Here is a 17,757-nt window from a genome sequence, read left to right as displayed (position 1 = left end):
TAAATATTGGAGCCTCAAGCACTACCTCCAAGACTTAGTCGAAGAGGTAAAACTAAAAGAGTTCCTGCCATAAAGCGACCTCAGGTATAAACTAAATGCCAACTGCAACAGAAGCAGAAGCTGTAGTCATGAACGACCTGCTCGCAAAGAGCATAAGTAGAACAGCCCGACGATCTAAATCTCCAAGTTGGTTAAGGCACAACAAAAGACAGCACTCCTCCGATCCGAGAGTTCACGACGAGGAAAAAGTAATCCACAATCCACATGATTACAGACATTTCCAGCAATGAGACCTATGGTCGTTAAAAACACAGGCGCGTAGGAGCACTGCAAGAAATCTACCAACTATCCCACAAGCTGAAGTAATCACTCCTGCCAACGCTCAGTCTACGATTGCAATAGCATTCACCGAGGAAGATCTCGACAAGGTGTGCCTACCCCATAATGATGCTCTGGTAGTGCACGTCAAGATCAACGGATGGATAGTTAAGCGGGTCCTAATCAATATAGGCAGCTCCTGCGACATCCTTTTCTACCAAACCTACAAGGATATGCACTTGCCCATACTCGGTGATGATAGAGTCAAATGCGCCACTATACGGGTTAAGTGGAGACCGCACAGATGTCATTGGAGATGTCATCCTACCAGTCTCCATTGGAGAAAAAGAGGACATGGTTAAAACCTCAACACGTTTCAGTGTGACTTATGTCAAGTCATCATACACTGCCATCTTAGGATGCAGGTGGATTCACAAAATCTAAGCAGTTCCATCAACCTTACACTAAGTCCTGCGGTTCCCAGGACCCCAAGGTATCATGGAGCTCAGAAGCAACCAACTAGAAGCTCATCGATGCAATCAAGTCAGCGCAACAACCAAGGCAAAAACTCAGGTCGTCCAGACAAAAGACATCCCAAAGCTGCAAGATTCTCAAGCTTCCAGCCCTCTAGCATCAGCAACAGACAAGCTCAAGGAAAAACAAGCACAAGTCAAACCTGGAGAGAAAATCAATTTGGGCACAAATGATGACACAAAATTTGTTTATGTAGGGGCTGATTTAGACTCCAAGCTCAAGGAGCAACTTGTCAATTTTCTATCTCTCAATAAATATGTTTTTGCTTTGTCATATATCGATATATCAGGAATCGACCCTCAGGTCGCTTCCCACAAATTAAATGTAGATCCAACTATAAAGGCTATCAAACAATGACCTAGAAAACTTGCACTCAAATTTCAAAAATCCATCAATGAAGAGATAGAAAAGCTCAAAAAGGTTGGATTCATCAGAGAGGTTGAGTACCCGACCTGGTTAGTTAACATTGTAGCCGTTCCTAAGAAAAATGGTTAGGTATGACTCTACATAGACTTCACCAACGTCAACAAGCATTGCCCAAAGGACAACTTCCCCCTACCCAGGATTGACATACTGGTAGATCAAACTTGCGGTCATGAACTGCTATCATTTATGGACGCATATAGCGGATACAACCAGATACCACTTACATAAGAAGACCAAGAAAAAATGTCATTCATAACCGAACAAGGAACGTTTTGCTACAATATCCTACCGTTCAGCTTGAAGAATGCCGGTGCGACCTACCAAAGACTTGTCACAAAAATGTTCAAAAACTTGCTGGGCGACACTATGGAAGTCTACATAGATGACATAGTAGTAAAAAATGCAAAGGCGGAGATCACATTTCTCACTTGCAAGTAGGGGTGTAATACGGGGAGGGTCGGGTAAACTGCGGGTCAAATAGTGATGGGGTGGAGTAGGACAAGTCTGGGGGATACAAATCCAGTGGTCTCCAACGGGGCGGGTTGAAGTGTCATGTCTTAGTACCATCACCCGGCCTGTTGGGTCAGCTTACGGGCGGGTTTTGGGCGGGTCATTCGGGTCGGGTGGAAATTATCATTTTATCCTAATTTCACCTAAAAAAACCTTTCTAATTCTGCAAGTAATATATTTCCAATTCACAATATATAGAAAAAAAAATGGAATCAATCAATAAAAAAAAAAAAAAAAAAAAAACTTGAACCCAAAACCATATCTGCAAATTTGAAACTTATTTCTCGTGATTTATTTGTAAATTGATTATTTTCCATATCATGATAAAATGAAAATGAGAGCGAGGATCTATGGTACAAAACAATAAAATATAAACTAAAAGAATTCGAAATTAATACAATGATGAATGATTCATCTTCTCCAAAATTCGAAAGTTGAATTTGAATTTTTGATATTTGCCCAATGTTCAAACTTGAATATTTGAAATTGATGTTGAACTCATAAATTTGTGTTCATATCTCCCAAATTTCTACAAAAGTTAAAAAAAATATAAACAAAATACAAAAATATTATAGTTAGAGTTTTGAAATTATGAATATTTGAAATTGATGTTGAACTCATAAATTTGTGTTCATATCTCCCAAATTTCTACAAAAGTTAAAAAAATATATAAAACAAAATACAAAAATATTATAATTAGAGTTTTGAAATTATGCGGGTTAATGGGGTTGGGTCAACGACTTTTGACACGGTGCGGATCGGGCGGCTTGACGGGTCGGGTTTGAGCATAGAACCTACACCCATAACCCGACCGCGTAAAAATGGTGGTGGGGCGGGGCGGGTTTGTTTTTGGGTCGGTGCGGGTTTGGGTGGCGGGTGAAGACCGGGTACCCTACCGATGATGGGTCAACGGTTTTTTTTTTACACTCCTACTTGCAAGAAGCCTTTGAAAGATTGCGCCAAAACAAGATGAAGCTCAATCTAGCAAAATGTGTATTTGGGGTAGCCTCAGGGAAATTCTTAGGGTACCTCGTCTCACAAAGATGCATTGAAGTAAACCCAGAACAAATACGAGCTCTCCTTGAAATGCCAGAACCAACTTCCAAACAACAAATTTACAAGCTATCTGGCATGGTTTCAGCCCTCAACTGATTCATCTTACGTGCATCTGACAAATGCAGACCGCTCTTGCAAATACTAAAAAAGGGCGCAACATTCACATGGACAGACGAATGCCAAAAGCATTCAACGACATGAAGCCTTACCTATCAACTCCGCTTATCATGTCTAAACCAAATGAAGGAGAGACACTTAGGCATTACCTTGCGACTACCAATTTTGCCATCAGCTTGGTCTTCTTTCGCGAAAGCGAGGGAATCGAAAAACCAGTCTATTTCACCAGCAAGACATTGGTAGATTTAGAAAAGCATTACTCTCCAATTGAGAAAACAATGTTATCTTTGTTATACTCTACTCGCAAGTTTCGACCATACTTCCAGGCTCACAACATCAAGGTCATAACAGATGTACCCGTCAACCAAGTATTGAGTTATAACAACAAAACACCCCGCATGGCCAAATGGGATGAAGAACTCGGTGAACATCACATCAATTTTTTTTACAGAACGTCTCACAAAGGTCAGTCAATGCCGACTTCCTTGTTGACTTCCCCGTCGAAGATATCAACTGGGAACCCGAGCCCATTACTTCACTCCATCAACCAACCACCCCAGACACATGGCTCCTCAACGTAGATGGAGCTTGCAACAATAGCGGTAGTGGATTGGGGGCTGTGTTAACTTTACCATAAATAACACAGCTACAAAAGTCAATTAAGATCGATTTTGCAACATCCAAACGAAGTGTTAATCACAGGCCTCTGCATGGCACAACAACTATAAGTCTGAAAGCTTAAAGCTTACAGTGACTCATAACTAATCGTCAAACAAATCACCAAAGAGTATGTGACAAACGGAGCAAACTTAGCCAAGTACACTCAGGTTATCAATGATATCATCAGCTCGTTCACAACATTCTCCTTGGAACACATTCCCCGAGAGGATAACAAACAAGCAGACAGCCTGGCTTTCTTAGCCTCAAATACCCAAGAGGCATGTCCCAACACAGTTTACATTGACATCCTAGAGAGGCTTGCCTACCAACATGAAAGTGTCAACAGCCTCACAGACTTCCAGCCTTCATCCGAAGAAAGATCACTCAATCTTGGATATGCCCATTTATGAAATTTATCTTACATGGCAAGCTCCCAGTAAAGGCAAGGAATGCTCGTGCCACACAATTTCGAGCTCCCAGATACACCTTGATCAACGGACGATTTTTCTGTAAATCCATATGAGGACCCCACATAAGGTGCATAACTCAACTCGAAGACCAACTCATCTTCGAAGAAATTCACAAAGGCGAATGTGGCAACCATGCAGAAGCAAGCTAGATCTCTGGCTCATAAAGCAATTGCCCAAGGGTATTATTGGCCAGACATGCACATCGAGGCAAAGAAATATGTTCTCAAATATCACCAATGTCAAACATTTGGCCACAACCACGTAAGTCCAACACGGGAATTGATCAACATAGCCACCTCGTGGTATTTTCATATGTGGGGGCTAGACATCATGAGACCATTTATCCCACAAAATAAAATAGGACTCAAATACGTCATTGCAGCCATAGATTACTTCAGCAAATGGGTTGAGACAATCCCACTTGTTCAAGTCAAGGAAGTCCACGTCATCAACTTCATATGGACTAATATCATTGTAAGATTTGGTCAACCCACACCATCATCATGGACAATGGAACCCAATTTGTCGACACACAAGTTAAGGCATTCCTACAAAAATGGTGCATCACTCAAGCATTTTCTATACCTAGATATACACAAAGCAATGGCCAAGCAGATATTACAAACAAATCTATCAAAGAGAATCTCTAAAAGAAGTTGGAGAGCAAGAAAAGCCAATGGTAAGAACAACTCGAAAACATCTTATGGGCATACAGAACAACAGCCCGAGCCAGTACTAACGAGTCTCTTTTCACACTTTGCTTCGGAACAGAAGCAGTCATACCATCAGAACTTACAATCCCAACCACACATTCTGACATCGTCGAATTATGAAAAAATGACAACATCTTAGCCAAAGAAGTTGACCTCCTAGAGCAGCGAAGGGAAACTGCTGCAATATCCCTAGCTCGGTATCACCAAACCATCCAACGATCTTACAACAAGAAGGTCATCCCAAGATCTTTCCAAGCTGGCAACCTAGTCCTCAAAAAGCCTTAGCACCAACCAAGCTTGACCCAACTTGGGAAGGCTCATACATAGTTTACAAAGTCGTTAGAAATAGAGCTTACTGGATCAAAACTCAACTCGGTGATATGCTTCCCTGACCTTGGAATACAACTCTACTCAAGCATTTTTACCAATAATTTGTCTCCAGATATATCAATCAATATGAATAAAATTTCATCAGCATTTCGCGTATAAATGTTATCCTTGCATTATATGAGTACCACGCATCTTGCACTCGCTACCCGATCTGGGATATCAAAGTAACCAACCTAGCACCAACACTAAGGTTAAGCACGACTCAGCTATAATTACCACGCAATGGTTAATTATCAATCAAATTCAATCCACGGTCCCCCAAAAGGACCGCAAATCAACTTAACATCAATGCCAAAGTTAAGAACGATTCAACTATAATTGCCATGCAAAGGCTAATTATCAGTCAAATACAATCCAAGGTACCCCCAAAAGGACCACAAGTCAACTTAAAGCCTTTGAAAGGGTTAAGTTTAACTCAACTATAATTACCACTCAAAAGCTAATTATCAGTGAAAAATCAATAAGAAGTTCCCCCAAAAGGAACCACTTAATCAATACATACACCTAAGGACACGAAGAAACCTAGGTGCCAACTACGTGCATCTATCAGGTCGTACACAAGCACCTACGACCTACAATCATCAGACGATCTAGCAAAGTATGACAGGTCATCGAGTCTACTACAATGCAGCACAGGTCGCTAAATAACAAAACAAAAAGCAAGGGAAGCAATCACATTCATACAAAATTCACAGACAATCTCATTTCAAAACAAGTAAGTAATTTAAATATTTTTACTTAATACAATTTCGGTTAGATACTAGAGGCCCCCAAGTTATTATGGGAAAACGACCTCAGCATCCCCATCAAAATAAAGTTATTAGTATTAGCAACAAAAGTAGTTCAAAAACTTTCATCCATCATCAATCAAATTACAAGAAGAACACAATCAGTTGACACAAGGCTGATTCTCCACATTCAAGTGATCTAGTTGGCAGCCCTCTTCACCAACAGAGTCACTAGCCGGATCACCACTTGTATTCAGCACTTCAGTGGGCTGAGTAGCTAGAGCAGCACCCAAGTCGGTTGGTAGATCAAATCGTCTACTAGCATCTACAACAGTAATTTATACAGTTACTGTTGCAGCCCCACTTTCAACAGACCTTTTGAGAGTTTTGTACTTACGTTCTAGCTCCATGTAATCATCCACCAGAACGTAGACATCACCACTTTCTACTAGATCATTATATTCATTATGAGCTCGCTCAACAATGGCTTGCGATTGTTTGCTCTCAGTAACCCAATGCGCTACTTCCACCCTTGAAGCATCAAGAGACGGTTGTAATAAGGCCACCTTTTCAGCCAAATTCCCGACCTGAGCCCTCTACCCCACCATTTCAACCCGTTCAACCTCTTGCACAACCAACAACTTGTCATAAGACTCTTTGGCAACCTCCAACTCTTTCTTGTACAGGTCGGAGATAGTTGTCATCTCTCTCAGCTTCCTATACATCGCCAAAACCTGACAAAATAACAAAATAAGTCAAAAAGCAATAACGCAAAGCACAAAACAAAAACTCATATCGGAAGGACACTTACAAAGCAGATCAAACGATCCATGTCTTTTAGGTTCGCTTTTAGATCCTTCCCAGTCTCCAGCTAATGTTTATCTCCATCTAGGGCAATACTCTCCAGCAGCCCATTTGACAACCAGTGAAGACTTGAAATTGCAGTCCCTATTTTTCACCAACCGCGTCAACCCACTCACGGGGTCGTAGTAGGTGATTATTCTATCCAGAACGTCAAACTCACCAGCCTTATCACCTTGGAGAGCACTCCTATAACCTTTGCATTTTTAGGCAGTTGGCTAAGTGTCACTAGCCTTCTTCTTGCCCCTAGCATCAGCCACCCCCACATCAACCGCAGCTCCTTCAGGTTCGTCCTTTTCAAAGGAGCTCGACCTAATAAAAAACGACCTTCCATTATAACAAGTCGTTCCTCAGACTTAGTTCGGGTCCTCTTAGCCCCCTCAGGCTTACCGACCTCAGCCTGCCTCTTTAACTGAGGCCTACAAAAGGGAGCGGGAGTATCACCACCTCCCCCATCACTCTCACCTCCACGACCCCACTATCACTTTTACCCCCCCGTCAGTTCGGACACTGGACACAGGATGGCTACCAGAGCCTCCTCCAACCGTTCTCACTCCATAAATAGGCACCCTCCTTTGATCCTCTCTTTCCATCTCAGTATCCGAGCTAGAGTCCAAGATGTCAAAGACTAACTTTCGGGCCCTTTTTCTTCTGCTTAACCTTCTTTCGGTTGATATTCTCACCTCCGCTTCTTGAAGTAATACACAATCTCTCCAAGACAGATCGTTTCTCCTCCCAACTCAAACAAGCAAACTCTTCTATTGCCCTGGTACTCGTACGCCCACGAATAGCAACCTCGGAAAAACAAAATAAAGTTGTCAAAACGTTCAAAATATCAACTACCATACATACACTACGACCTATAATATAACGACCTACCATCCCACTTTATAGCACGATTTGCCAACTCCCAGTCAGAAGGACTGTAATTACCCACAACCAGTAAAGGCATACGCCCCCAATCCTCCTTACTCACACCCACAATCACAACAGATTCCCTTTTCACCACTTGCAAGCTAAAATTCATAGTAAACGACCTTTTCAAATAAAAATGTTCAAGAACATCTAATAAACAAATGTTATAACCCCTCTCATTCAACAAATCCAACATATGAAAAACTCTCCAACTATTCCCCGCAAACTGACAAGGAGCCTTTCCACAAAAGATTAAAACCTCCGCAGTAAGACGGGAGAACGGTAACCTCATCCCAACATTCAATTAACCATAACAAACCACAACACCCCCATCCCGAGGAACATAATCTAAGCCGAACACATTCCTCTCTCCACCCAAGTCGTATACAGTCATATCAGAGTTTACCCAACCAAACTCCTCCCTCAAAGCAGTAGTACAATATACCGACCTAGGTACCGCCTCCTCAGTCATCTTCTCCAATGAGGAAGACGACGACGCCTCACCTCCACTACGAGCCCTAACACCACTATCTTCATCACTTACAGTTCTCTTTCTCCATTGATCGAACTCAACTTCTCCACTCAAACTGTCACTAATAATCAACATGACAAAAGCAAAAAGGTAACAAAAAGATCAAATTTTTAGATCAAAAGAGACGCACCTGAAAAAGAAAGGTTGAAAAGTTTGTTTTTATTATTTTTTTCTTTCTCTCTACTTTTGCTTCCTTTGCATTGATAGAATGAGGAAATGAAAGACCGCCAGAAAACAAACCCTTCAACTGCACAAATCTCAAAACATAGGCAAAACGTTTTGCCTTCCCCACAAAATGTAATCATAACCTCGCCTACAAACCACCGTGATTTGGTCCCATAGATTAGATCCAACAATTCCCACACATTTTCCAAAACCGTTCAAACAAAACCAGTTGTGTGACACGTGTTGAAAGCTTTATTTTATTTTTTCTTTTCACACCACAACTGTCCAAAAAATAAATAAAATAAAGGGGGTTGTGTGTAAGTACTCTCCGTTCTCAAACATATCACTACAACACACGCATCCACACACCAGGTAGTATCTTCACAGCTCGTACATCACCAGGTCGTACCACGCCACTAGGACGTAACAACTATCCAAACTCAGGTCGTCCCAAATATCAAACACAGCCATATATGGAAGCAAATGATCTACTGCGATCATGAAGCTCAGTCAACACACCAATCAAGGAGACATTTACTTTGTAACATCAAAAGTAATGACGAATCATCAAGATAACACAAACTATGGATCTACACTTGACAACGACCTGAAGCAAATAAAGAAAGTCAGCTCAAACATCTATAAGTAGAGAGAGATGAACTACGTAAGGCTTGATTCAAGTTGACCCAAAAAACTTGATACGTAGACAATTTTTATCCCAAGAAATAGTGCAATCATTCCCTATCAAACTCAACATCAGGTCGTGGGTACAAAATCCACGCCTCTACATAACGGATTTTATGTTCTTCCACATACCACTGTGGTCCTAATTAATTAGTATTTAGCTTAATTTAACTTTTGTTCCTTGCCAAAGATTGACTTGCAATGAATTGAACACGTTTTTTTTTTATTACAATATATATATAAAAAAGCAGCTACTTAAGTAATTCTCTAAAAAAGTATATATATATATATATATATATATATATATATATATATATATATATATATATATATATATATATATATATATATATATATATATATATAGTAGTTATTTAAGTTAACGTAAAATAAGTACGTACGAGTAAAACTAGGGTTGGCAATGGGTTGGATCGGTCCGGAGATATGCAAATCCAAAACCGATCCGCTTTTCAACAATACAGACCCATAACCAAACCGCCCGAATGGATATTTGAGTTAGAGAACCAGAACCAAACCGAAAACTTTTTTTGATTCTAGATCCGATCCGTTTCGAACCAATGAGTTCAATTTAAACTTCGGTGAACCGAGTTTTTTATAATTGGATCCTAAATTTCGTTATATAAATATTAAATATATTTTTTTTGCTAAACACAAAAACAAGGTACACAAATCCAAAAGGCATAATGAATGATTTGAAATCCAAATTTGTAAGGGAGGATTTTCCTTTAGATAGAAACCATTTTTTTATTATGTAAAAAACATATCATAATATTACATATGTATTTTGCATATCTTATTTTGGAACTTTAAATATTGCAATGTTGCGGTAATAAAAATATATGGTGGAGGAAAATTAAGAAGAATAAGACTAAAAATTTTGATCGGATCAGGCTTATAACGGTTTGGTATATACTTAATCCAGAACCAATCCAATAAGAGTCTGGTTCTGATTTTCAAGACCCAGAACCGATCCAATATGCTAACTACCTGTCCCAAACCCGTTTTTATTGGTTCAGATTGGATCGGGTATCGGTTCTTACCCGACCCATTGCCAGCCTTACGTAAAACTTCACCTACAAAATGAATTTAAATCTAATTTTTTGTGGTTATGAAACACTCACCATAATGATTATCTTCCCAAAATTTCAGCTTATTTGAAAACCTCTAACATATAGATAAAAATTGTTGGCATCTTTAAAAAGAAATCTAACGATCCAGAAATGTTAAGTTTTTGTAATCGGTTTTTGCCAATGTTAGAAGTTTCCAAATAAACTGAAATTTTATAGAAATGATCTTAATATTGGATATATCATATCTATAGGTTTGAATTCATTTTGTAGTTGATTTTAAAGTTAACTTAAGTAGTTAGGCATATATATATATATATATTTCTAAGACTCGTAGCCACGACATGCATCCATAGTGAGTTCTTATATATAAATCGATTTATAACTTGAAAAGAAAGAAACAATAAATCACCAAAAATTCAAAATACAATGATGACCATGACGAATAAAATTCACAACTAGGAACAGAAGAAACTGTTGCAAGTCTTCTAGAATATTTGAAGAGTTTTTCTCAACAAGTTTACTTTATGATATGGATTTTGTGATGAATTAAATAAAACTATGTATGTAGGTATGGGGGGCAGTGTAATGAGATGTTAGGAGTTGGTCCATGGTGATCAGGACAATGTTGCTTCATGGGACACCTCACACGTGGCTCTTTATCACTCTGAACCTGCTTACTCAATCGCTCCTTTAACTCACATTGTCTAGTGTTTGAGGTTTTGAGCTTTTAACACAAAAGCAAGTGATGATAGTAAAGAAATAAAAAGAAGAGAGAGAAGGAGCTTAGATTGTACACAAAGTTCATTGTACCAAAATGTCTTGGGAGCAAGATAAAGATACCAAGGGAAGCAACACAGGGGGAACAACAACAAACAAGCCTTTTCTTTTCATTTTATTGTTTGTTACGATCCAATTGTTCTCCTCACCAGTGGCTTTCTTCAGGACCAAGTTTGCTCAATTGTTCCCTAAGATACGAAAAGGAAATCTTATTGATGCACATCATGCATAGGGAAATGAAAGTAATGTTTACCAATCATTTCCAGATAAATTTACTATACTGTAAGAGTTAATAAGATTTAGAGTATTGCAAGCCATTATGAGTCAATTAATGGTTAGTTAGGATTCAGGAAGCAAGTCTAGCAAAAAATGCATTTGCACAACTTAAAAAAGAAGAAGAAAGAAACTGTTCAAGTGTTTAATTTTAACATTGCAAATTTGCAATCTTATTTTCATGGCAAATCATGACGAATTAAGACAGATACAGTGATGATCAAATAAAGTCTCTCGTGTCTGGAATTGATCGAGTTGATTTCCTGTCTCAAGAACCATCGTCATGTCTTCGCTTTCGATTGAGGCTTTTGATTACTTCGAAGGATAATGTATTAAAATGTCACCTCATCACAAACTAGAAGATCCTAAATAATCTACTTTTCTAACTGTCACCAAAACTAATATATGATGTAGTTTATCCTTTATTTAACTGAGGTCATCCCCCTTATGCTACACTTTGTTATATTAATGTATATCCAAGTACAAGATTATGATGAACTTTATTAACACACGGAGACTATATCCACAGTTCCACACATTGCAAGTATTATATCAATTTATATTCATGATCATGAACTTGCACTTGTTCATATAGAATGAATCCTACATAGGGACCCTACACGGCACGAAAAACTGTTAAGTTATATACTAAACTGCGATCAGTCTAACATTATTAAGTATTACTGTTTCCAATTAATGATTAACTTAAGTATGCCATCCAATTTATCACCAAATTTAATCTCCATGCTTTAATTTTGTCACTATAATTAAGAAACAGAATTCCACTGTCTCTATGTACAATGTTGAAGGCAGATAGAGTGTAATTATCAACATAAGTATCATAAACTAAACGGATAATATTGTTGGGCGGTCTGTTGAAGAAATTATAGCCAGGGAGACAAGATGTTGTGATTTTATCAACGTGGAAGTAGCGGATGCCATATGGACCAATTCAGCTCGAATCGTAACAAGAACTAGTGAATTATTAAATGAATGCTTGGTTCAATTGGGAAAATCTTTCTGAACAGATGTTTCAGAGTATCAATGTGTCATTTTCATGTAAGCATGTGTGTCATGGAGAACTTAGAAAAAGAAATCTTATAAGAAAAGAAATATTAGCTTGTCTACCTACAAAGAATGAGATGGTGACTTATGTCTACTTGCTTCCCCACCCTCACACTCACAGTATGTACTGATTTCAGTTGAAAAACAATTGTTTCACCACTTATGGTCCCTAATTAAGTGATCTGGTTAACCATACCAGATCAAATTTAATTCATTATTAAGAAATGGTAACTCCAGATATGTTTTTTTTTTATGTTTTAATTTTTTTGGACTTCACTTTTTCCTTTTCAATATATAGGTAACAATTAATAGATGCAACAGTATACAAGAAGGATCTCAACTAGAGTTGTAAAATTATCTCGTGTGTTTGGTGAGTTTGTTAATGGCCTTACGCTCTTGCCAACCACTTGAACTCTTCTTTTATTACTGGTCGGCATGCCAATGCGATGATAAGTTCGCGCGTTTCATCATCCTCCAAGGTAGAAATTATATGCTTCCTCTTAGTAACATAGCATTTTATTATAGAACACTGTTGTTACAACTTACAAGGATGCCGAAATAAGTTCAGATTCCCACGAGGATGTTGTGACCACTTACCACTAGCTTTTGCAGTTATCATCTATTCACCTACATGTGTAGCCAAAGAATCCATTATGCTAGTTGTTTACTAATTCAGGTCAGTCCCTTATCTTTGATGGGCTTGTGGTCCTCTAGTCCCTTTTTGAGGTCAAATGCCCTCTTTTGCACGGCTGAGCCATCCTATATCTTCATGAACCTTGCTAGTCGGCAAAGGGAATATGTAAGACTAACCACTGCTTGCTTACCAGTGCGCCCTGTGCTTAAAAACTACGACCTACATTTTAAGCATTTTAAGAAGACAAAATTGCTTGAGATTGCAATGCAAAGAGAAGTCCATATAACTACACGGTTGGTTTTTTCACTAAAGAAATTTTAGTTGGAACGTCTACTAGTAAAGTCTGTTTTGTTAGGAACTATAAGAAGAGACCGAGAACAAATACTAAGCATTTCATATTTCATTATTTTCACAAGAACTGCTAGTATCACCATGTCATTCAGATGCAGAGCACAAGTAGGATGAATAAAAAACAATTGGATTTGAGCACATAGTCCCAATTCTCAAGAGAAATAGAGAATGTGTAACCCAAATTTTCCGATCGATACCTATATGACCACTTCAATAATCAATATAATATAGTGAACTGGCCGGTACAAGCAATTCAGTCCCATGACCTATCCTTAATTAATTGACCAGGTAGAAGTGTAGAACCCTTTCTTATTTTTTTTCCGATAATTACCAGGTAGAACCTTAAAACCACCTATAAGCCAGAGTTACCATTGTACTATTTTGTCTGTGCCATGTGTACCTGTTGGTCAATCCAGTGACAAATTAAACAAAACAAGTTTGTTTCAACATTGAACTTTTGCCTCCCTGTTAGTATATTATTTAAGCTATCCTAAGTTGACAACATGTTCTCACTTTCATTTCACAATGGGAAGAACTACTCATTCTTCTTCTTCCTCCATCAACAGTAGCAGCCACCCTTCCCTCTCTTCTGCATCGTCTTCATTTAAACCAATGACAGATATAAGCACAAATTTAAGTCTTGGATTAAGTATTTCCACTTCATCTCAACATGGCAATTCTTCAAATTCAAGGTACACGCATACAAGTATACAAAACTACATCATTCATTTTGTTAACTCTCTTTTGGTTACTAAGAAATTAGAATGAATATCGCAGTGCGTGGCAGAAGCAGGGGAGCTGCTGTCCTCACATTTTCTCCCTCACAGTCTTGGCTGAAAAAATATAGTGATCACCTTCATTCGTCCTAGAAACACCACTTATCCTTGTTGCCGGGTGTTAACATCTTGTGATTAATAACACCTCAAGTACCCCTATGTTGGCTTCCTACAAAAAGAGTTTACATCTTTGAAAGAAAACATCTTCCGAAACGTTCTCAAATTTGTCCAAGTCCCATAAACCATACTACTTGAAAGGATCCAACTCTATTATGAAGTTGCTTCCAGTTAAACTGTACTATTTAGAAAAATGCGTTCACAGGGAAAAGTAGGACAATTACCTTTTTCGATTCTTCCTGTTTTCGTACGGTGCAACAGAACCAAGAACTTATACCGTTCAATTTGGTTGTGTTTTCTGATTTCAGTTGTTAATTTTTTATTGATGCTATTTGATTCTATAGTTTATGAGTTAACAAAACAAGCTAGAAAGAATGGTTCATGTATTATTGGTCTTTTTTCTTCACTGTAGAAATGAAGAAGTTAACTGGCCGCCAATTAAACCGCTATTGAGGAGCATGCTTGCTGATCAGAAAAGAAATTATCCGCATCGATCTACCTTCTTTGTTAAGGTCTACATGGAAGGCATTGTGATTGGGAGGAAAGTTGATTTGTACGCTCACCACAATTATGATGGTCTAATACGAACTCTTCGTCGCATGTTCAAGACCACTACCATTCGTTGTAAGTACGTATGGAGAGTGATTGAGGGATACCGGATACACAATTGGCGTGCTTTTTTCTTTAATTATCAATGAGTATGTAAATTCAGTGTTTAATATACTACGAAAGGAAAGTATAAGTATATTTTCATTGGAGTATAATTCACTTTAACTTGTACTTGTACTTCCTTTATGTTGCACAGTCCCAGCAGATATTCATCATGTACAAAATGATAGTGATCATCTTCTAACATATGAAGACAAGGAAGGTGATTGGATGATGGTGGGAGATGTTCCTTGGGAGTAAGCTTTAAACACTTTTCTTTGTCATCGTGTGATTTCCCTTTTCCCATTTTACATGCACATACTAAAGTTGCTTACATTTTGTTTTTGTAGCTTGTTCTTGACCTCAGTGAAGAAACTGAAGATATCAATAGCTGTCAAGTGCTAGTGCAACATAACTGTCTTTGGCTCTTAAAATTTTGTTTTGATGACCGAAACCAACGTAGATGCATGTTTGCTCTCTGAGTATAGTATCACCGTTGCTGATTTTGTCGATGTACATACTACAGAATCTGGCTCCTTTTATTTAGATTTTTCAAATATATATATTGATATTCGACCGCATAAGAATGTAACTCTCTCGCTCTGTCTTTTTGGTGAAATTTATAAAAGGGCTAGCGATGAAACGGATCAAATTGTTGAGTTTTAGGTTTACACTGCGTAACAAAATATATGTTACCATTATATCTGATCATTTGTTTTTATGGTTTTAGAAACCTTTGCAGTCAATATGCCAAAATTCAGTACAGCACTTTAATTCCAAGTGTTTGATAAGGTCAATCGGTTAATTAATGTCCCATTTTCTAGTTTTGTGTGCATTTCTGCTCCTCTTCTCCTTTCTGGCTTTCTATATGTAGCATCATTCTTGTAAGTTGATGACGATCGTTTGGCATAAAGTAAATAATGACCACAGAAAATCTAGCCAACCAGTTCTCTCCACAAAATCTGCTTTAAGGATGCATGGTAGATTTCGTTCGTTTGATTGGATCATTGAAAGGTGAAAGACTGAGCATACAGATTTAAAGTAGCAGGAGGACCTCATCTCCCTTTCATTTATTTTTGCACGCAAGGGATTTTTATCGATCATTTGAAAAAAACGTTAGATCATAGAGCAGGGATAACCGTTTCTTTGTACAGTCAAATGGAAACACTTACAAAAATCTATATTATGGCCTATGAGGGATTTCAATGCTACTCACAAAATCTGGTCTTCTGCTACTCAACGTGCAGTACAAGTGTACAACATCTCTGCTGAAGGGTACATGATCCTTTTTTCTTTATGCTTCTTCTGCTAAATTTGCTTCGGGTGTGAGATATTCTCTCTTTCCGCAATTGCCTTGTAGCTAGGGGTGATAATTTTGCCTTCAGGCCCTCAACCCGGCCCGACCCGACCCTCAAAAATGTGCGTCAAAATCCTCAAAAGTTGGCCCTCACAGATTTGAGGGGCGGGCTGGCCCGGCCCTCATGCTTGTTAGGGGCGGGCTAGGGTCTAGGTTATAGAGCATAGGCCCGGCCCGCATTTGGCCCTACCAAGCCCTCACTTGGCCCTCACTTTTTTTTTCGATAAGATATATTTTATTTTTTTACATTATATATGTACGGTACCACAATTATTCCTATTTTAACTAAATATTTTCACTACAAATGATGTTTAATAATGGTAGTTTACCACATATCATATGAGATATTTTGTAATTTGAGTAAAAGAGGTCAAATGTAAAAAGAAAAGTGAACTATGATTATTTTGTGTAAACCCAAAATAGGGTGATAATTTATGTATTATACTATATATTTATGTATTATACTATATATTTGTGTAAACCCTAAAAGAAAACCACATTTTTTCTTGTTATTTTATATTATATTTATGTATTATACTATAATTATCTAAATTGTATAAAAAATCATTAAATTAGTTTTCAATAGGAGATAAATTATAACATAATATAGCATATGCGTTTTTGTAATTGATTTAATGATATGTATATAAGTCATATATAAAAGCAAATCTAACCTAACAACATAGTTAAGTATAAAAAATATAGATGTTTTAAGAATATCATCTCTTCCACCATCTCTATCTATTTTTTTTTCTAAAGACATAAGAATTAGTTTTGTATACTTATATATACATCATTAAGTCAATTACAAAAAAAAAAAAAAAAAAAAAAAACAAAAAAAAAATAGTAAACTAGTGAAGTATAATTAGACCAGGCCCGACCCGGCCCTCATTTGGCCCTCAAAAATGAGGGTCGAGGGACGGGTTAAGGGCTTGAGTTTTCATGCTTGACCCTACTCGACCCGGCCCTCAACATCAAATAGGGGCGGGCTGACCCGGCCCTCAATCATGAGGGCTTTTATGGTTTGAGGGGCGGGCTAGCCCGGCCCGACCCTTTTATCACCCCTACTTGTAGCTCTTAGGGCATCACCAATGCAGAGCTTTACAGGGCCACGTCATCTGTTTGGAGGGCAAAAAAGAGCAGGGGAAACACTATAATGGTGGTTGTTCCAATGGAAAAAAAAAACTGTCTCCTTTAGAGCATTTGCAATGCAGGTGATAGAGGGGGGGAAGTGAAAACTATCATCTACTTGGGTCCAAAAGTGATGTGCAATGCAGGGTGATAAACTCGGTGATAATTTTTCCCAGTTCAAAACAAGGTGAAACCTTCCACCGAGTTTTTCACTGACTTGTTAACTTCGGACGGGATGTTGGATTCCGTCTGGATTACAAAACTCACCAGACGGAATCCAACATCCCGTCCGGAGTCCTAACGACTAGTTGACCAACGGTCAAAAAGTCAGAATGGTCAAAAACGGTCAAAATAAAAAACTTTTGTATATATACAACATTTGTTTCATTTCAACTCACACTTCCAACAATCATATATCATATTTCTTCTTCTTTAAAATCAGTTCTTAAAAAAACCAA

The 17,757-nt window shown here is 38.1% G+C and overlaps 1 protein-coding gene across 1 annotated transcript; it reads left to right on the top strand.

Annotated features, from left to right (window-relative positions):
* The first annotated feature begins 13,689 nt into the window (after positions 1-13,689).
* Positions 13,690-15,463, top strand: IAA31 (indole-3-acetic acid inducible 31). The gene is made up of 4 exons (XM_086577282.1): positions 13,690-13,962; positions 14,576-14,787; positions 14,969-15,068; positions 15,162-15,463. The coding sequence occupies exons 1-4, from the start codon at positions 13,796-13,798 to the stop codon at positions 15,214-15,216; spliced, it is 534 nt and encodes a 177-aa protein (XP_086433408.1). The 5' UTR covers positions 13,690-13,795; the 3' UTR covers positions 15,217-15,463.
* Positions 15,464-17,757: the final 2,294 nt, after the last annotated feature.

Source organism: Coptis chinensis, chromosome 8 (assembly GCF_015680905.1).
Source record: "Coptis chinensis isolate HL-2020 chromosome 8, ASM1568090v1, whole genome shotgun sequence".
In the NCBI taxonomy this organism is placed as follows: Eukaryota; Viridiplantae; Streptophyta; class Magnoliopsida; order Ranunculales; family Ranunculaceae; genus Coptis; species Coptis chinensis.
This window is presented reverse-complemented; position numbering and strand designations above follow the sequence as displayed.

Coding starts and splice junctions, on each gene's coding strand:
- IAA31 (XM_086577282.1), top strand. CDS start 13,796: ATGGGAAGAACTACTCATTCTTCTTCTTCCTCCATCAACAGTAGCAGC. Junction 14,788..14,968: donor CAAGACCACTACCATTCGTT/GTAAGTACGTAT, acceptor TATGTTGCACAG/TCCCAGCAGATATTCATCAT. Junction 15,069..15,161: donor GTGGGAGATGTTCCTTGGGA/GTAAGCTTTAAA, acceptor TTGTTTTTGTAG/CTTGTTCTTGACCTCAGTGA.